This window comes from Nanorana parkeri, unplaced genomic scaffold (genome assembly GCF_000935625.1).
Source record: "Nanorana parkeri isolate BGI_ZX_2015 unplaced genomic scaffold, ASM93562v1 scaffold257, whole genome shotgun sequence".
NCBI lineage: Eukaryota > Metazoa > Chordata > Amphibia > Anura > Dicroglossidae > Nanorana > Nanorana parkeri.
The window spans coordinates 1,463,291-1,484,808 of record NW_017306525.1 but is presented as its reverse complement, the minus strand read 5'-3'; the positions used below and the strand labels follow the sequence as shown (position 1 = coordinate 1,484,808).

The 21,518-nt window shown below is 41.7% G+C and overlaps 1 protein-coding gene across 1 annotated transcript in view; it reads left to right on the top strand.

The window, feature by feature from the left end:
* The first annotated feature begins 11,732 nt into the window (after positions 1 to 11,732).
* The window catches only part of LOC108787357 (NADH-cytochrome b5 reductase 1), a 24,165-nt gene continuing 14,379 nt past the window's right edge, over positions 11,733 to 21,518 (top strand). The window contains exons 1-6 of the mRNA XM_018556889.1: positions 11,733 to 11,828; positions 13,140 to 13,286; positions 14,531 to 14,603; positions 15,287 to 15,390; positions 17,295 to 17,424; positions 19,016 to 19,099. Of these exons, the coding sequence (XP_018412391.1) occupies positions 11,733 to 11,828; positions 13,140 to 13,286; positions 14,531 to 14,603; positions 15,287 to 15,390; positions 17,295 to 17,424; positions 19,016 to 19,099 (634 nt within the window). The remainder of the gene's footprint in view (positions 11,829 to 13,139; positions 13,287 to 14,530; positions 14,604 to 15,286; positions 15,391 to 17,294; positions 17,425 to 19,015; positions 19,100 to 21,518) is intronic.

Sequence of the window (21,518 nt, the reverse complement as noted above, 5' to 3'; positions counted from 1 at the left end):
CAGAAGAAAAAACATCCCCATAGGAAAGCATAGCTAGATTCCTATTGGCTATTTCATTTTGCAATAGCAAACTAGCTATTGCACCCGCCCGCTGCTGCTGTCAATCAGCAGAGGGGGACCTGCAAAGTGAAATAGCCAATAGGAATCTAGCTATGCTTTCCTATGGGGATTTTTTTTTTTGATGGCAGCAGAACCGCCCGGCCAATAGAAAACAGTTGGGCGGAGCAGCTGTCACTGCTAGCTCCACACAATCGTTTTCTAATTTTTTTCTACTTTTTTAACTATTTTTCTGTTCTGCTCGGTCCCACAGAGGGACCGAGCAGAACAGCCGAGCCGAATGCCGCTCATCGACATTCGGCTATTTACTCACCGCTATTCGGCATCTATAAGAATAGACCAAACAGCAGCGATGTACTGGAATTAGCCGTACCAGCCTGAAGTGAATAGCCGAACAGCGTTCGGCTCACTTCACTTGGGGTCGGTGAGTCACTCGGTGAGTGGCATCCTGAGTGTCATGGTGACAGCTCTCCAATCACAGCCGTGCATCAGCAAGCTCGGCAGTTGCGCACGCACTACCCGCTCGGGTTCACGCACGCGCACTGACTGCTCATTCATCGAGCATTCTGCACCAAGATCATAGCGTTCTATTTCATCCTTGAAGCAAACGGACCTCCGTGTTCTATTAGGGTATTTTCTAATGATGATTTTAGTTAATAAATGCATATATTTTTGCACATTATTGGTTTTATTTCATCTTCAAATTAGCGCAAATAAAGAACTCAAATTATTAGTTGATTTGTGAAAATAAGTAGGAAATCTTCTTAATTCCAGATCCCTGCCAGTTTTCATAAATTAAAAAAATTGACAATAACATAGTAGAAACAACCATGTTTATTCTATAAACTGTGTGCAGGATTAGAATTTGGCAAACTGTTTTATGCAATAAAAGAGAACTAAAGCCAACCCTTTTTTGGGGGGCTTTGGTCCTCTTTTGGGTCAAAGGAGTAGATGTACTAATGCACTCCTGTGATGCACAGTCAGCATCTAGCGGGACATTGCCCACTATTTGCTGACAGCACAGAACAGCACCGAAATGAGAGGAAATTTCCCCAAAGTGAGGAAATGTCCATCTTATTTACCCCATTATGTGCATAATTAATAGGTAAATAGAAATTTGTTTTTCACATGATTGGATAATTAAAGTGAACATTAGGAGACTGGAAGCTGTGCAAACCCCAAAAATCCGGTCCAATCAGGGTGCACTGACAGGGCTGAGTATCTTTTGGTACTATCTGCTCAACATCTGAAAAAGTGAAGCATATATCCTGTATTTACAAAAATGCTGTTTTACAACTGAATTCTACTGAGTCTAGTCTGTGAGATGGTGCATTTTATGACAATTGTGTACACAAGGGAACTCCTGGCATTGTACACATATGGCTTGGCATAGAATCAGACTTCTTTATGACTCCTTCCATTATAAATTCATGTTAAGATCATATAACTCACCTCTCCCATTACATCAACCTTATCAAATGCCACTCCTTCAAACCAAAATGTCACTGCAACATAAATTCAATTCTCTTACTCAGTTGTAGATACTTCCAAAGAAACCATTGGGGACATTACAGGTATCTAGTTTCTCCCCTTAACATAACAAACTGAACAACTATTTAAATATATATGTTAACTATTATGACTTGGAATGATATACTTGTACCCTAGGCTATTTAGCCGTTATACTAAATAACATGCACTAAGCTGTGTGATATTCAAGGCCTGTTTGCTTTTAAAGTAAAACTGACACAACAGAAATATTTTTCTCGCTCGTCCCCCTCCTTCCTGCCTGCCAGGCCTGTGCTCAGATTAAGGATCTGGTAGCAATTTTAGGGGGGATCCATGTTTTCTCCCCCCATTTTTATGGTGTGGGGTTCCCCCTTAAAATTATTACCAGACCTAAAGGGCCTGGTCCTGGTATAACTTTTGGGGGAAATCCCATGCACTTTTTTTTTATTTTTAACTTGGGGGGGGGGACCTAAAGGGTCTGGTATGAATCAGGAGGGGAACCTCACACTTTTTTCTTCTTCTGCTGACTGGAAAAAAAAAAAAAATGTTCTTCTCTCTAATGTAGCTTTGCTGCAACGAATATTTGTCCAAAAATTAAAATTTGTACATACTACCGCTAACGAATTTCGTCCGAAATTTTCGGTATCGGAAATTAAGGATTCATTTGCATTCGTCATTTCTGTCAATCGGAAATTCGGATATATCCGAATCTTGGAATTTTCCGAAAATTCATCCGAATAACAAATCTTTCTGAAATGAATCGCACATGTCTAATTATTATAGCAGTTTAAAACATTATGTAAACTGCGAGAGAAGATCTCACCTCTCCATATGGAATCAGTCTGCACAGAAGCCATCTACATTCCATGAATTCAGGAAACAAAGAAGAAAAGGATGCACACCAATGTCCACCAGCCGCAGGCTTTATTCCATGATAAGCACAGCCTCCAACGTGACAGGGTTCTCCACCCAGTCACTCCTTACCCCTGATGCGTTTCATCCTATGTGCTTAGTCGTAGAGAATCTCTATGACTAAGCCCGTAAGGGTGAAACACCTCAGAGGTGGGGAGTGATTGGGCAGGAAACCCTGTTATGTTGGAATCTGTGATTATCATGGTGTGCAGCCTTTTTTCTTTTGTATCCTTAAAACATTTATGCCTAAGATATAATTATTTTTCAAATTTTTTTTGTAGTTAAGAATGTTTCCTGCCATAAGATATACATTTTAAATAACCAAGAACATCCAAGATGTTACATGCAGTGTTACCAAGGCCTACTGTTAGTTCTTCGAAGTGTATGTTTTTGCTTTATTTTATTTTTGTACTTTTTTATACTTACCTTTTGAAGATGGATTCATGCCGATCACATGACTCAATGGGTCTTCCTTTTGTTCACCTTATCTCTAGCCCAAAGCAGAGAGCAGCTCTAATGTAACAACGTCAGCATCACTCTCTGCTTCAGTACACTATGAATGAAGGGCCCCAAGGTGGAGCCTCATTAGGGGGCAGTCCATCCACCCTGTCTACAGTCTTCAGGTTAAAGGATGCTGGGCGGACTAGGCAGGGGACAAGGCTAGGGGACAAGACCAGATGAAAGGTGAGTATGGCAGCCTGTGCTGCTTTTTACTTTTTACCTTGACTTGGGGTCCATTATAAGGAAAAATAAATTGCCCTGAATTTAGCTTTAAATTCGTAATAGCTGTTGAGATATATATAATATCATCCAAATAGAAAGTGACTAGTTTTCAAGGATCTGGCTGACTCACAGAATTATATTGTGAGATGAAGTAATGGATAACCATTGCGTAGCAATATAAAACAGGAAACAGAGCCTTAGTATGTAACAAGTAGTGATGAGCCGAACACCCCCGTGTTCGGTTCTAACTCGAACTTTCGAACATGGAAAAAGTTCTAACTCGAACTTAGAACTCAATGCAAGTCTATGGGGGTAGAACTCGGAAATTTAAATGTCCCCATTTTGAAGCCTTATATGCAATTTATTGGCCATAAAAAGTGTATGGGGATCCGGGTACTGCCCTGGGGGACATGTATCAATGAAAAAAACACTTTTAAAAAATACAATTTTTAAAGGAGCAGTGATTTAACATCACTTAAAATGAAACATTAAAAATTTAAAATTCCTTTAAATATGGTGCCAGGGGGGTCCCCTTTCACTGACCGTAAAGTGGCACATCTGTATGATGTATAGAACCTGCTGAAGCAAAAATTGCATTTATATACATTTTATTGATATTTATATAGAACTCGAATATATACAGAAGTCTGATTTTATATATATATATATATCTATAATCAGACTTCTGTGTATATATATATATAAGTCTATTATAACTCTCTATAACTCTCTATCTATCTGCTGACTGTAACTAACTATACTAGAACCCTCTCTCTCTAGCTCCTACAGCACACTACATGGGGCCGCGGTGTCAGCAGCCTTATATAGTGTGCTGCAGGGACTTAGCTGTGAGACATGATTGGGCAGAGTCATCGTGACTCTGCCCAATCATGGCTCTACATTTGTACTGAGCCCTGATTGGCACAGTCTTGCACCTGACCTGCGGTCAGGTGCAGGACTGTAGCCAATTGCCGCTTCGGACGGCGCAGTGCATTGTGGGATGTGCCGCGGTCGAACAGACCGCGGACATCCCATAATGTTCGGTGTTCGGCGAACGCTCGAACATGCTATGTTCGAGTCGAACATAGGTTCGACTCGAACGCGAAGCTCATCCCTAGTAACAAGCAAAAATGGCTATCCAAATGATACATAAAACATTTTATTTTTTTTCTTTTATTAACAGACATAGATTATTTGCATCAGTTCTTTAAGCAATATAAACCTCACAGCCCAGAGCATCCTTACCACCACACTGCTGGATCCTTTCCCTCCCTCAACCTTAATGGACAGGCCACTAAGAGAGGCAAGGGGCAGCACTATGATTAGCCACAGATGCGGCCAGGAACTTTAGCCCAGCCCACCAGACAAGGCGAACAGGGCTGAACAGCAGACAGGGTTCTGGGGGGAAAAGTGAGGGGGAGCAACTGCGCAGTTTTGCAGAGGGAAGAGGTGAGAAGCCCAGGACACAAACCAGGATCCGGGGACCATTGGGCAGCCTTTAAGATAAGTGATAGGCGACTGCCAGTCTGAGGGAGACTTAACTGTCCTGGAACTTGTTAAACTGTCTTGGAATTTGCTGCCAGCACAGCCTTACCTAAGAATTACAAGTACCCTCATTTTGAGAGTAAGCGCTACAGTCTGAGATCAAGGGCCCCACTGCCAACAGACTTGTTCTATTACTCCACTGGCCAGTTGTTAGCAAGGGCTTTTACACAATATTTAGGCTACACTGCTTCTTGCATGTTTATTTGCACTGTCATTTGTATTTTATATACCTCTGTTACTGCTAATATTAAAGTTGTTCCCTTTAGCCAGTCTACTGCAGGGCCCTTTCACAGGCAGCTTTGGGATAGCTAATATTGGTTTTCCTGCTTATTGATGAAACAGTTTAAACAGGACTTCCCTTCCAGAATGTAATACTGCTCAAGTAACACTCACTTCATTCTTACTGGTGTGGTGAGGGTCACCAATTGGGATGGTAAGGAGGACTCAACAGGCCAGCAGCTCATTAGAAGGTTACAAGCTACAGACGTATATCTAAAAATCCCCCAAAAAAACACTTTAGGACTCTTTAGGGCTCATGCATGCATGTCCAAATCTCTTAGCAATCTGGCAAGTTCAACTTTTTTGTTTGAAATAATATTACACGATTGACAAATAATTTTCCCTCTAAAAGTAAGTATATACATATGCCAATACTTTTGACTCACTTAAATATATACCAGACCCTTTTCTTACCCTCCATCTTCTTAGCCTTCTATACAGTAAATAATCAAAGTATTGGACTGTAAAAGGAGGGGCTTTTACTCTCACAGGCAGCCATGCACAGTGCCAGACAATCAGTTTATGCTTTCATGTTATCTTCTCTCTAAAGGCAGATGCTGCTACATCCTGCTAAAATAGCTCATCAGGAAGCACTGCAATACACAGAGTCTGGTCCACAGCAATTACAGCTATTTGACATCATTTGTTAATTATAGATATCTATAAATATATCCTATTATGTAAAAGAAATATGTTTAAAATAACAATTTCTATGTAACATATTGAAAATTAAATAACATATGCTAAGACATATACAAAAGTATTTATATGGCATATAAACATAACCAACAGGCAGCTTCCTTTAATTCCACACCTTGCAATGGCATACCTTGTTTAAATTTGTGCACCTGACACTATTTTGCCATAGCTAATGACCAACTAATATTTTAATAGGATGAGTTTTTTGTATGTTATACAAAATTTAATTAGTACATTTAGTCAGCACCCCCTCTTTCACCCCATCCCGCAGATAGCCAGGTTCAAAAAGCATTCATTCGTCGTAAAAGTCAAAACATTTAGATCTCATTACTACCCCATTACCTGACCTGGATCACGGCTGTGACCTGAAGATCCTGCACATATTTATGCAAACTTATATTTATGATGTTACTAACAATCTGATTTTAGGAGGTTGTGTGGTCAAGGCTGAGGTGGTGTTTTAATTTTTAAGCTTTTCATTTATTGTTTTCTGTAAATTATATTTATGTAAATTAATAAAGTTTGTACACATTTTTAAACAAATAGAGCGGCAGTGGTACATGATACCTTTAAAGCCCCATATTTTTTCTTCTTTAACATGTAGTAGGGGTGTGGTATCAATTGTTCAATTTTAAATATGCCCATTACATTACTTTGATGGAACTATCATCTTTTGGAAGAAGACCTCATCTGACAGTATCAATGTGTATCCTTTTTTTTGAAGAGAGGATGCAGTGGTCAGATGGGAAAAGCTCTGTTGTGACTTTGTCCTGAAGCTGGCTTTACATGTTTTAATATGGTTTTGCAATCTCTTATAGATTTACAGCTATGTGCTTTGATGGCCATTCATTCAATTTATATTCAGTCCGGTAGATCTTCGTACTTTACAGATGTTGTTATATCTAAAACAGATTGTACCATAAGACTCTAATGTGTTTGGCCAGTTTTAGTCTACTATCATAGGTCATACCTCTGTATTTTTACTGATTGGCACATGCCAATAATTTATATATTGTTATTCATGATTTCTAGTAGTAATAAACTCTCAACCTTTTTTCAATAATGAATCCAAATTAAAAAAAATATACAATTTACAGCAAAGTATTTCTTTACATTTTTGCCCAAACAAAGTCATCATGTTTCCAAACAGCTGGCCCAACTCTCTCAGCTCAGTTTCCCTGAACTTCCTGTCCAGTACAAGGTCACAGGTACAGAGCATTCTCCAGCATCCGTCCATATACTAGCTTGGAAAAGGGAGGAAGTGGGAAGGAGAAGCAAAGAGCAGGAAAGTGGCTTGCCTTGCTGTGTCTGTGTGTTTGTGGAGATACACACACTTAATAGAACACACAAGGGTGGCTCCATAGGATATGCAAGGAAAATGAGCCACCCTAAACAAGATATTAGGGCCAGTGTTCAAGGGACCAGCTGATTTTGCAGCAAACTAAAACTTCTAAAGTTGAAGAAGCAGCATCCATTGTAGGGGAATTCATCAGCATTTGAAATGGCTTAAAAACATTTTGGGGGGAATTCATAGAAAATGGAACAGACAGAATATAGAGCAGTTGTCCATGGCAACCAATCACTGTCTCTCTTTAATTTGTTCAGTTAAGCTTTGAAAATAAAACAGAAAAGCTGATTGGTTGCCATGGGCAACTGCTCCAGATTTTGTCTTCTCCATTTTTTATGAATTCCCCCCTTTGACTTTCAGATCAATTTAAGTGGGTGGAGCTTAGCAACCAGCCTAGTTGTGTACCATTTAAAAGCAGTCTTGGATTTAGTAAGAAGATGCAAGGTTATGACAGAAAGCTGATATTATAGTGACAAACAGTGAATTAAAAAATGTTATTCCTCTTCTTTTAGTGTATACTGAGTTATTCATTTATAGCTTTTTTTTTTTTAAATCATGGCAAAGAAACAGTTAGGTTGCCTTGTAAGAAAATAACTTAATTTGTTCTGCATTGTGTGGTTCCTCCCACCAGTCTCTATGTCACAAAAGGACACAGTAGTGAAGTAGCGGCTGGTGGGTGAATCACACCCCTAAATGTTGGATACCAGGAGGATAGTGATGAGTACTATAGCAAAATCGGTGTTTATTATTTTTCCACAAGTTGAGCAATGGATTTTTACATTTGTTAAACAAATTTGGAGTTAGGCTTTAACCAAAAACTTAGGAAAACTTAATTTACAAATGTTCAATAGATGTTATTAAATCCTAAATCAATCATACCTGTTAGGGATGCACCGATACTGTTTTTTTTGGTATCAAGTACGAGTACCGATCCTTTTTACGGTACTTGCCAATACCGAATACCGAGTACCGGTGCCGTGTCCCAAGATTATCAGAAAGTCCGGCAGCAGATCATGACCCGTCGCCTGGCTTCCTAAATGCCTGTGAAGCCAGTGTTCTAGTGAAAAAACAACAGCTTCACATGCTGAGGCTGCCTGGCTTCCTGACCAATCAAGAAGCCGGTTGGCGATTCATGAGGTGCTTTCCAACTTCCTGATTGGTCAGGAAGCCAGACTGCCTAGGAACAAGTGATGCCGGCTTTCTAGCCAATCAGGAAGCCAGATGGCACATCATGGCCCGACTCCTGGCTTCCTGATTGGCTAGGCAGCTGGCTTCACTTGTTCCTAGGCAGCCTGGCTTCTTGACTAATCAGGAAGCCGGGAGGCAGGTCATTACGTGCCCCCTAGCTTCCGGATTGGTTAGGAGGGCAGTCTGCCTAGCAACAAGTGAAGCTGGCTTCCTAGCCAATCAGGAAGTCGGGAGGCAGATCATAACCCACCGCCTGGCTTCCTGATTGGAAAGGAAGCCGGCTCCATGCTCCATCAACACTTGCAGTCAGAGGGGGATCTCCTTCTGACCGGAAGTTCCGCTTTCGGAGGTAAATATAGGAGCATTTGAGCGAGTACGAGTATTACTGATACTAGTATCAGTATGGGTGCATTGCATGTACAAAGTATGTTACATTCAAGGTATGTTTTAGGAACCAGAGCACCTGCTGGTGGCGCCGTGGTGCTTGGATCTAAAACCTGAGGCGTGTTCAGTTCCTTAGCCAAGCACTGAGTAGCTGTTCTGCAGCACTTAGGTTTGCTGCAGCAGCTTCACTGAACGCTTTGGCTGCACAGTGCTAAGCAAAATGGCAGAGGATAATATTTTTGACTAACAAATACCATTTCTCAACAAATATTTGGTTTGCTCATCCACCAAAACATTAAATTGTAGGTTCCCACACTGAATTGTGATGTCCTCCATCAGGGTTCAGGCACCTTTCTGCAGCACTGCCAGGTGTGCCCTCAGTTAAAATGCCCGCTGGTGCTCTGTCCCCACCTCTCCGTCACACTCAGCGCTCTGTATCCACATTAATTTCTGCTGCGAGTGCTAAGTTAGCAGTGCTGAGCACTGACTTGCAGCACAGCGTTCAGCAGCGGTTTGCTTACTCAGCACTTGCAGCGGCTGAGCAACTGAACACGCCTCTGTAGTTCCTGTGTCCACCAGCAGGTGAATCAACAGCCAGATGTCCTCAGAAATTAATCCACACCTGGCTGCTGGGAGGGTATTTAGCGGCTCCCCAGGAAGCTCACTTTTGCCTCAGCATTATTTCCTGTGTGCCTAGTTTCTCTACCTGCTGTCCTATAAATATGTTATCATGAACCAGATCCTGATTCCTGTGACCCTCTTAACTGGCTTGTCCAGGTCTTTCCTCACTTTGCTCTTTGGCCTGCTTACCTACCAAATCCACAATCTCACAAAATGAGAATATTGTGAAAAGGTGCAATATTCTAGGCTCAAAGTGTCCCACTCTAATCAGCAAATTAAGCCATAACACCTGAGCCTTTAAATGGTCTCTCAGTCTGGTTCAGTAGGAATCACAATCATGGGAAAGACTGCTGACCTGACAGTTGTGCAGAAAACCATCATTGACACCCTCCATAAGGAGGGAAAGCCTCAAAAGGTAATTGCAAAAGAAGTTGGATGTTCCCAAAGTGCTGTATCAAAGCACATTAATAGAAAGTTATGTGGAAGGGAAAAGTGTGGAAGAAAAAGGTGCACAAGCAGCAGGGATGACCGCAGCCTGGAGAGGATTGTCAGGAAAAGGCCATTCAAAAGTGTTGGGGACTTTCACAAGGAGTGGACTGAGGCTGGAGTCAGTGCATCAAGAGCCACCACACACAGACGGATCCTGGACATGGGCTTCAAATGTCGTATTCCTCTTGTCAAGCCACTCCTGAACAACAAACAACGTCAGAAGCGTCTTACCTGGGCTAAAGAAAAACAGACCTGGTCTGTTGCTCAGTGGTCCAAAGTCCTCTTTTCTGATGAGAGCAAATTTTGCATCTCATTTGGAAACCAAGGACCCAGAGTATGGAGGAAGAATGGAGAGGCACACACTGCAAGATGCTTGAAGTCCAGTGTGAAGTTTCCACAGTCTGTGTTGATTTGGGGAGCCGTGTCATCTGCTGGTGTTGGTCCACTGTGCTTCATTAAGTCCAGGGTCAACGCAGCCGTCTACCAGGAGATTTTGGAGCACTTCATGCTTCAGTTCAGTTCTCAGTTCTCCCCCAGCATGAGAAGAGATAAGGATTTAAAAGGAAGAGCAGCAAAGAGAAGGGAAACTACCATGGATTACAGTAAGGCACACATTACAGTATTGGTTTATGTTTCAAAAATCTGAGGGTTTAATGTCACTTTAAGTTCTCTTAAGTCAGCCTGTCCACATCTGCCTTCTGGAGATCGCTGCCCTTGCTCTCTGCTCTTCTCCTTCCACTCAGACTTCATTGTTCAAGTTATTTATATCTCCAATTTCACCCTTTTTGGAGGTAATACTGACACACTTTCTGTCTTCAGGTTTAAAGTCTTTGTTCTCACAGTATTAAAGGGTTTATTCATGATGCTTGTACACCTCTCAAATCTCCAGCTGTATCTGCAGTGGCTCACAAACAAGTTGAAGCTGCTACAGGTTGAACCTTTAATCCGCTAATTTTCTCAAAATCACTAGCTTTGCTAGCAGCATCACACATGAAGCCACTGCCAGCTGGTCATTTGATAACATTTCCATCACTGCCTTTTTTCTTAATTTAGATTTAGTTCCAAGAGCATGAAGAAAATACCACCCAAGCAAAGACACTGCTTTTATCTCTCACTTACTTAACCCAAGTCCCTTAAGGTACATTCTATGAAAAGATTCAGAGACTCTATCACCCCAAGCTCTACTCAAAGAAAAAGCATGTTTAGTAAACTCCTCTTCAGCAGCCAGCCATTAGTCATCTTTAGCCAAGGAGGCAGGTTTCACACATAGAGAGCATAATAAGCATCACTGTAGAAGGTTAGACTCTTCATCTACGCACCATGCGCACTCCTCTGAGTGGACGGCCCACAGAAGGCCACTGCTGAGCCTGCTCTAATGCCGCACCGCAGGGAAAAACCTTGTGCAAAGCATGCTTTGTAGAAACTACTACAGAGAGAGAGGTGGATAACAGAGAGGTAGTCTCTCTAATCAAACAAGCTATGCAAGATACTAATAGAGTTCCAAATATGGAAGAAGTTCATGTGGCTTGCGATTGCATCCAACTTTCATTCAGAGAACCGCAAGTACACAACATTCAACTTTTTCTTCAGACAAGTCTGAAAACAGAACTAACTCGCATTTCACTAGAGGTACAGCTCTCCACCATATTGGCTTTTACAAAGACATTGTGGGCAGATAACAGACTAGTGACGCAGTTTGTAGAACTAATGGATGGTGGAAACCATTACCCATAAGGAAATCTAACAATGGTTCTCGAATACTTTGCATATCCACTGTGCAGAAATCTCCCATTGAAGGCAGGTTTTCTGGATGCAATTACCTCTGCAAATAGGTATTAAGTGATTACAGCACTTGGGCATGCTAAGCTCTTTCTTCAGTTTCTGCTCAACAAAGTCATCTTTATCCCAGGGCTGCAAGATCTACCTAAAATAACATCAAGTGTTCACATCAGTCAGGGACTAGGCCTGCTAACTTACAATGTCAGAGGTCAGCCACGTTCAGCTGCCTGATGGCAGCAGCATCCTGAAAGTCTACACACTCATCATGCAGTTAGTGCCAGTCCAGATGATCTGTGTGAGGGCAACAAGGTCACAAACACGTTCTTGTCCTACTACTGTGTAGATTTGGCCACCCTTGCTTCCATGTACTGACAAAAGTATTGTCTGCTGCTTCTAAAAAAGATTAAAGTTGTTTTGACCCACTCAGTCACCCTAGTTATTTCCTATATGTGATGTCATGGAGTGTCAGGAATACACAAAAAATAATTACCAATACTTACAGTAATTGTTATTTCCTGATGTATTTCTACGGTATCACACAAAGCCCACCCAGAGTAGATGTATCTAGTTACGGAACACCATTGCTAGGGTGGGACTCAAATTTAGAGATAAATGTCCTGGAGCATTGAGCAGGGGAGAGGAGTCAACCTAGGTATGATGCCATAGAAATACCCTTAAGGTAACTTTAATGTCCAAAAACACAATACAAATTTACATAGTTACATAGTATTTGGGGTTGAATAAAGACATACGTCCATCAAGTCCAACCCATATAGGTCCACGCATCATATTATATTATATATATTATATAAATGTATATATAAAATATATAAAAGATGAGGTTACGATGAATAAATAGATACCCAACATACCCAGGTTAAAAATTGTGTGCGTCCATGAAACGGTGACAAAATACGGTACCCAAAATTGTCCATAGGCGACACTTTAAAAGCCCCTACAGTTCATCAATTTACAGGTATCCATATATATTGACCCTAGAATTATTACTTTTACTCTGGCGCATGCAGCTATACCTAACATGGGTAGTGCAATCATCATTTCTGTGCGTAGGCATACCCCTCATATGTTTATATTAATATGCGCACACTCACAGGGGAACTTTAAACATACTAATTATGCTGCTGGTCTGGTTTTCCTTTATAGAAAAAGTAACTGCCTTCGCAAACTCTTTCTCTCAATTCCCTAGAGGACGAAACAGGCTGTGCTAGCTTGCAGAGAGTCACAGAGTGGTGGCATACAAAGAACTAAAAACATTTTATATTTTGTGGAGTTGGACACAGTTTAACTCAACCAGGTAAAGAGGCAGTTGACTGTGTAGTAAGTCCCGAGGAGGTGAGGATATTTTGGGGGCTTTTTTTGTGTTTTTTCTACTTGCTGCCTAAGTTGCTTTGGGTGCTAAAAATATTTTCTATGTCCATTTAATGGAAACACAATAAAGCTGGTTTCAGCCACTTTGAAACTTGAACTGCTTTGACAACTTTCACTGCCTGTAAAACCCTGGAAAAGTAAGGCTGATATCATTACAGTATATATTTTAGTACTTTTTAACTAATGTTATGTACTGTTTTATTGTTCTTTTTAACAGATAAAAGGGGCATTTGTTGCCATAGGTATGATCTTGTTGACTGTATTTAGTGTGGCTGCTGGTAATTATATGTTCTACAAAAAAAGGAAAAGTGTAACCCTACAAGATCCAAACAGAAAATACAGATTACGACTTATTCAGAAGTCAGTAAGTACGCTATAATCATTGTTATTTTATTGACAATGTACTGCAACTGAGAATGTCTGAGACACCCAGTGCCTGGTCATGTCTCAAAAGCAGCTGTTTTTTTATAATTAAATTATAATTATAAATAGTGATGAGCGGGGGCTTGGTGCAAACCCAGTTTGCCTAAGTTTGGCCAAGCCTGTATAAAACTGTGAATATCAAACCCCTTCCTGGCCCATCAGTTGTGGCTGGGGCATCCCCCACCCTGCAGCTACACATTAAAAAGGGACAGGGAATGCTGCTGCCACAACTGATTGGGCTGGGGGGATGTCAGTCACAGTTTTGTGTGGGTTTGGGTAAACTCATGTGAACTGGGTTCTTTAAATTATAAACAGATGATGTGTCATGTGTGGAATATAATTATGTCAAGACTAAAAGACTTGTTTTTTAACCACCTTTAAGGCCCCGTTCACATTGAGCGATTTATCGCGCGGTAATTCCTGCGATATCGCGGCAATTTACCGCGCAATATCGCTCTCCAATGCTTCTCAATGGGGCAAAGGGTCCTGCTGTCGCGGGTCGTGCGTCGCTACAGCAGGACCCTTTTTGGAGCAGATTTAGCCGCGATTCAAGCTTGCTCAATGCAAGCATTTGCGCGATATCGCGCAAAATGCAAATCGCGCGACAAACGCGCAATTTGCGAACCGCTCAATGTGAACGGGGCCTTACACCTTTGTTTTATTTCACATATCTTAACAAAACCCACAGTATTAGAAAATTATGTGTATGTATAAATTTTAATTGTAATGATTCGCTTATCAGACCCATTAATATTTCCTTTCATTGCCTCAAAACCCTGTGCAATGCGCACTTTGTAAAGCTACAGTACAAAACTGGAGTAGGTAAAAGCCAGAAGGGGCCACTGCTGTGCTGGCAGCTGGGGTTAATGTTTACTGCACATTAGGGCATAAGGGCTTGGGAAAGGGGGGTAAAAAAGTGACTATTGTCATGATCCTAAATCTTTTTACTTAATTACTACTTATAAATCACCCCATTATGTAATGGTGTAGGAAAGGGAGTTACAGTTGTCACAACTAATGATAGGTCTTAGTTTGGTTCTTTGAAACTCCCTGCCCTTTGTACAATCTGTTATTAAATATTACTATGAAACATTGCATATAGGTAATTGCTAGATTGGATCTGTACTTTACAAGGTATTTACATATTCAACATGTACAATAGAAATCATGTTATTTTACATTCAGATTATAAATCACAATACAAGAAGATTTCACTTTGCCCTTCCATCTATGTACCATACACTTGGACTTCCGCCTGGTGAGTACAGACATTCATGCAACCATTGTATATGGTATTTCTGTACTTATTTATTTTCTATAGCCTGGTTTTATAATGACAACACCTATTTGATATTTGTTACATGTTTCTCACCGCTGACTGCTTTTAAATGGCGGCCATTTCCCGCTGGGCGCGCGCGAGGGGGCGTGTCTGAGCGGACGTCTAAAGACGCCCGCTCAGATCTAGAGAGCTCCTGGCCGGCCGTTTTTTTACTACGGCCAGGCCGGAAGTGGTTGACCTCCCTGTCAGTATGATTATTCAGGATTTTAGCATCCCAAATCGGTCAGCAAGTGGTTAAAATGATTGAAAGGGGCTTTTGAAATTACATTAAATTATATGAAATCGTAGTGTTTGGATTTACATATACTTTAATAAGGCAATGTAATCAGTATACGTTTAATTACACATTCAGTGTTAATTAGGTTAATGCAACAAAACTGGACAAAAAAGGAGCATTAAATTGTGAGCCAACAGCAGCCAATCAAGTTTCACCTTTCATTTTCTTTAAATCAAACAAGAATTCTAATTAGTGCCCAGAGGGTACCAACTCCAGTTGGTTTTCTTTTATTTTTCACTGCATCAGCCCCACATGTTTTCCATAGTTGGTTTATATTAAACTGAAATGATCTGTATTTCAGCTGTGCTTTTTTGTCTCTTCTTAGGTAAATATGTTTACCTTTCCACTAGAATCAAGGGTAATCTTGTGGTCAGACCTTACACCCCAATGTCATGTGAAGATATTGGTTTTGTTAACTTCATAGTAAAGGTAAAGTCATGAATTATATTCGCATGCACCAATGATCATTTCTGTATTTGTAAATAATGTTTAGAGTTGGTGATCAGTTATTTCAACATGCATTTGTCTATGTGTACTATAAAAAACATTAGACTATGAAAATGTTACCAGTGTGTAAAGCGGAACTCTGGGAAAACAGATAAACACACACTTGAGGCTAGGTTCAGATCTGAGCAATACCCGGCCCCATTGATTTCAATGGGGTCACATGCGCACCGCAATCTCTGAAAAAAGGTACGTGTACCTTATTTTGCAATACACAGCGTGTGGTGTTCAATTGCATGTGCGGAATTGCAGCGGGAAACTGCGTGATCCGTCCGGCGGGACTGGGGTGCCATTAGAAAATAATGGCACCTCCAGCGAGGTCGGCTGTGGTGGGCGACTCTGTGACCACCCAGCAAACCGCACAGTTTTGTGCATGATTGCCGTGCGGTCACGGATTGCCCAGATGTGAACCCAGTCTTAAATACATGTGAACTTCCAAATGATGTTGTGCCATAAACATTGCTAGACAGCACAGGCCAAGGATGACATTAAAGCATAAAAACCTAACAAAATTTTAAACGGTAGTTAAGGAGGAACTGCAGGATTTTAAAACATTAATCCTTGCAGTGGGGCTTCCCCTGTACTGTAAGGGTTAACTACTCATTTTGGTCTAGGGGCGCAAATAAAGATCATATACTTACCTAATCCTCTATCCCCCATGGCTTCTAGACCGGTCACGGCCGCCTCTTGTTCCCCGTGCTCTGGTGGTCGAAGCCCCACTGATGTCATCACATCTATGCAAGGTCCATTTCCTTGCTTGACACGTGAGGAAAGCGAGGGACAAAGCACAGCCAGAGCAGAGTGGGAGAGAGGTGAGCGGTGGCCACCGCAGGATAGAGTGCCGGGTGAGTGTATACTCTTTATTCTGTTCCCTAGACCAAAACGAACACTTAACCCTTGCTGTGTCAGGGTAGCCCCGCTGCAAGGGTTAACATTTGAAAGTCCTGGAAATCGATTTTAAAGCGTTTCCGTCACAAACGTAAAATGTAGAAAGTGAGTGCATGCCTGTAAAGAGGAAAAATAATGTTTACCTTTACCACAGTGTGCATTAGAAGCTACTACAAATAAAGCCTGGTTCATTTCCTGGCTGGAGGATTTCCAGCATCATCTAGCTTATTCCTCCCTAGCCTTTCTGTCCCCGGTCCGCCCCTTTTATTCATAGGATTTCAGTTATTTCAATCATGGCATCACATCTGGGCCATGATTAGGGCAATCTGCATGCAAATGCAGTTTGCCTAGGAACTCCCACCCCTCCAGACTGTCATCCACGCAGGCATTTTGATATTTGCATAACTCCGCCTAAGTACCAGTCCACTGCTTACATTAGGGCTGAGTGCTGTGATGTTTTCAGGAAGCTATTTGCGGCAACAAGGCAGCTCCTTCCATCAGCCTTGATCTGCCTGCATTGCACAGAGAAGCACAGAGACCAGTGATGATATCACTGGGTCTAAAGTAAGATATGTAAAGAAAACAGGACTATTTCATTAGCATGCTGATGAGGGCAGAAAGGAGGAGCCAGGGAAGGCAAAATATTGCCAAGTCAGTGATAGAACCTACAGTATGTCCAATCATGTGTGAGGGAAATTAATTGAGGTAAGCACATTATTTACTATGCTCAGTGAACGATCATTTTTTAACAGTCTTTATTCCTTTAGTAAATCAACCACAGTGTTTTCATTTAATACAAGCAGACGCATTTAGAGTTATTTACTATCACTAACAAACAGGATATTATTATTTAATGGCACTTAGTGACTAAAAGGAAATGTTGCATAAAATTAAACTAAGGCAAAATTATAAATCCGCAGCACATTCTTTTTCTTTTAAAGATCTATTTTACAGATGAACATCCTGATTTTCCAGAAGGAGGTAAAATGTCCCAGTATCTAGATAATCTCTCCATAGGAGACATTATTGAAGTTCAAGGTCCCAGAGGACTTCTTGAATATGAAGGAAAAGGTATGGATTGATTGATTGATTGATTGATTGATTTATAGGTGGATAGATAAATAGTCATATGCAAATCTAGACTTTTCAGGCTTGTTTTCTCCTTCTTCCACCTGCCTTGCCTTCTTGAGGTTAGACATTACATCCGCGCCCATCTGATTGATGCCGGCCGGTGGCCATCTTGGTGATGGACACCGGCAGAGAGAGGAGGGGACGTTAACCCGACGGGATGAGGTATGCCGCCGGGTCCCCTCCTCTCTCCTGACACTGTGGGGCTCTCAGTCCATGACCGAGTGTCCGACTTTTTAGAGGGGGTGACACCAAAATGTCAGTCATTTTGGTGTCACCCCTGCAATGGTGACACCCGGGTGCGGGCCGCACCCCCAGCACCCCCTTGTGACGCCACTGTACTCACCTGATCTTTTGAGCGGCTTGCCCTTAGACTGGCCCCTTGCGCCTCTCTCTCCCCTTCGATGCAGAGATCTAAGGTCCAATAAATCATCACATTCAATACAGTGCATAGAATATGAGGATGCTCAGGGACATTCCATTGTTGCAGTCTAGGAGGGAGGGAGCACTGTCACAGCCGGCCAGCTCCAAAGATCAGGTGCGTATAGCTTTGTTATTTTCCTCCCTAGACCAAAATGAGCAGTTAACCCTTGCAGTTCTGGGGTAGCCCCACTGCAAAGTTAGTAATACTTTTCCCTGGAGTTCTGCTCTAAGGCAAAGAGGAAGGCTTTGCAGGCTGAAGGGGCAGAGCATGTTGAAAATTGCATACCCATTAGTGGACCTTACAAATTACTTAATGAATGTAAACGCTACTTTTTTTTTTGGTCATATGCTCAGTAGGAATTGCCAGGGCTTGTGATTGGGTTACTATAAATGAATCAATCTTAAAGTAAAAAAAAAAAAAACTGCTGATCAACAGGCTGTATATGGCAGAAGAAACTATGTAAGGCTCTTCTGCCATAAAAGCTTCTTCTTTTTCAGGGTTTTTTTTGTATCCTATACACTGAGCTGCTCACATCTTATAATGTGCTAATACTGTATGCTGTGCATACTAGCACGTTATGGCTACAGCATATGAAATAAGCACACTGGCAGCTGTGACAGTTGGCATGCCCTGTAAGTAGCTGTTTTGAGAGACATAAAACTGGTGGGTAATGTTCCTCTTTAAGGAGTGCCAACCTTTTCTAAGGCTGGATTCACATGGCATTATTTCGCACAATAAAGTGCATTGTGGTAAGGCGTGCCCTTAATTTTTTATGGGTTTCCAATATACCACAACAGACATTTTAAAACAGCTGCTCCTTTTCTTAAAAACAGTGCACAACAGAGCACGGATGTTTCACATCAGTGCATTCTGGTGTGATAAAACATGCATGAATTGAGGGGTGCTGACAAAAAGCCTTGGGATGCCATTTTGTGCATTGTGGTAACATAAGGTAAAGCGTGCATTTTGGCTTGGAATATAAAGGACTTGTATGTGATCTCTAACTTTACATAAAAGGTATTTAAATTTAGTTCAGTGACTACATGACAAATACTGATTTTTATTAGCTACAAGCACTTTCATTCATATTTCCACTCTTTCTGTTGTTAGGTTATTTTGCTATTCAACCAAATAGGAGATCTCCAGCAGTGAGAACGTTTGTTCGTCGACTGGGAATGATTGCAGGAGGAACAGGTATGTAAGTACCCTTTTATCAAAAATGTATCTTATTTGTGTATCAGTTGTAGATCTTTAAAGGAGAACTATGAGGTGAGCGCTTTTCACTCACCTCATAGTTCTAGCCGACCTGTGACAATGAGACTGTCACAGGTCGGCTCAGTAGATCGGGAGGTGAGCGAACACATACCGCCGTTCGCTCACCTCTCGATTCTGTCATGGCTCTCTGCCGTGACAGGGGAGGGGCTGGATTCCCCCCTCCCCGCTCCGATCCACCAGCGCTGACTGGCAGGTCGGACGGGGGAGGGGGCGGGTACAGCTGGCTCTGCCTGTATATAGGCAGAGCCAGCTGTCACTCACGCAGCTGGGCGGATCCAGACATAATTGTCGGGATCCGCTTCAGCTGCGGCTTCTCAGTATAGAGCGAGCAGTAGCTCGCGCTATACTGTGGCGTCTCAGTATACCGCGAGCTGTAGCTCGTGGTATACTGAGATGAGGGTAACGGGAGAACGCTAGTTTGTGTCCTCCCGTTACCCTAAGGAGAACTATGGGGAAAAGCCTTAACCCCATAGTTCTCCTTTAAATCATCTCTGAATTCATACTGACACTGTCTTTCCTTCTTGAGGGTGGCTACTTTTGTTCTCCATGGTCAATGTGTGTTGTAAAGTAGCCACCGCTCCAAACTCGCTCCAGTGATGGACTACAATCTCACGTTCGTTTACTAATTTGTATTGAGATTGTAGTCCATTACGGAAGTGAGCTTGGAGTGGTGACTACTTTACAACACACAACAGGGACCATGGGGGACAAAAGGACAGTACCAGAACAAATTCACAGATGATTTGAAGATCTTCAACTGGGTGATACATAAATAAGATACATTTTTGTTAGTAGTTAAGGAACTTGAATGCATTTTTAAGATTTAACTTCTGAGTTTAACGTCACTTTAAATACAAAAGTGAAAACAAACATAACTCCTTGTCTCTCCCTGTGGATTCGTGCGATGAATAACATCATGCATTTGGAAGAATTATTAGCCATACATAGACTCACAGGGTTATTCACAAAAGGGTGAAGAGTTTGGAGAAGGCCGGAGAAGTGAACAATCTAGGACAACATAGAAGCGAGCTGAGTTGGAGAATTTTTCAAATTTAGCTATGTTGTCCTAGATCAGGGGTCTCAAAGTACCGGCCCGCGAGGCAACTCCGGCCAGCGAGCCAGTACTAAGTGGCCTGCCGCCAGCTGACAAGTCGGGCACATGGTCATCTCTGACGGATGCAGACCGCAGAGCTGCTCCTGTCAGCTCTGTGGACTTTGAAGGGAGGGGGGAAGTTTTTTTGGGGATAAATCTGCAGCTGTGTTATGTGTATTGCCCTTCTATGATACATATGTTCTGCTTTTTTTTAAATCAGTTTTTGTATGATATTTATGTTGGCCCACCCCTCTTGTTGCAATATTTGTCTGTGTTCCTCGTTAACAAGAAAAGCTTTAATAAAAAACAGATTCAACCTTAAATACAAATATGGTGGGTGTTTTACCTTTCTAAATGATGTGTAATTCTGTTAATCTAGCCCTAAGATTTACACAGCCCCACCAGACAAGAAAGCCAGACAAGCTACCTAACATTTCTATATGTAGTTACGTTGTACAGCTAGGCCACTTCTCTGTTCCCAGCCTATGACTCAACAGTAAAAGATCAGTCGGAGACTGATGAGCTCATCCCTCTCCTCCTGTCAATTTGTTCACTCTAAGATCATATACTCTACAGCACACCTGATTGGCCCTTAGGGATGCCCCTCTCCCACTCTGAGTAGTGCTATGCATTGGATTACAAGAAGCTCATTATATATTAAATTTAGGTTACACTAGTTGCATTTAAAATACATATAATCATTTTGTATTAATACCTAACTGCTTAAATTTGTGCTTTTCATTTCTGCCTGGGGTTCAGCTTCAGCACCATCTGAGTTGACACAGATATAAATCTCGAAAGTCAGAGAAAGGGTCTTTATTTGCTACTTATTCAGAATCAGTAAATATGGGTTTGTTTATAGCAGCCTGTACGCTAAAACTGCCCTATTTAGCATACAGGCTGGCGTTTGTTCTCTGTCGGCTGTAGGGGCAGTGGTGCCTTGCATGCAGTGCCGTAACCGTCGCCTATGTGAGATGAGGTACGGTGCGGAAAATATTGCAGCAAAATGAAATTAGAAAAAAAAAACATTTTTAATTTTTTTTAGTTTGCAGAAGATGAAAAAAAAAAGCGTGAAGTTCCCCCCCAATTCATACCAGACCCTTTAGGTCTGCTAGGAATGTTAGGAGGGACCCCCCCAAGTTAAAACACAAAAAAATCTACAAAAAAAAATCACAACCAGAATTTTAAAGGGGAACCCCAGCCCCCCAAAATGGGGGGGGGAACGTGGGGTCCCCCCTAACAGAG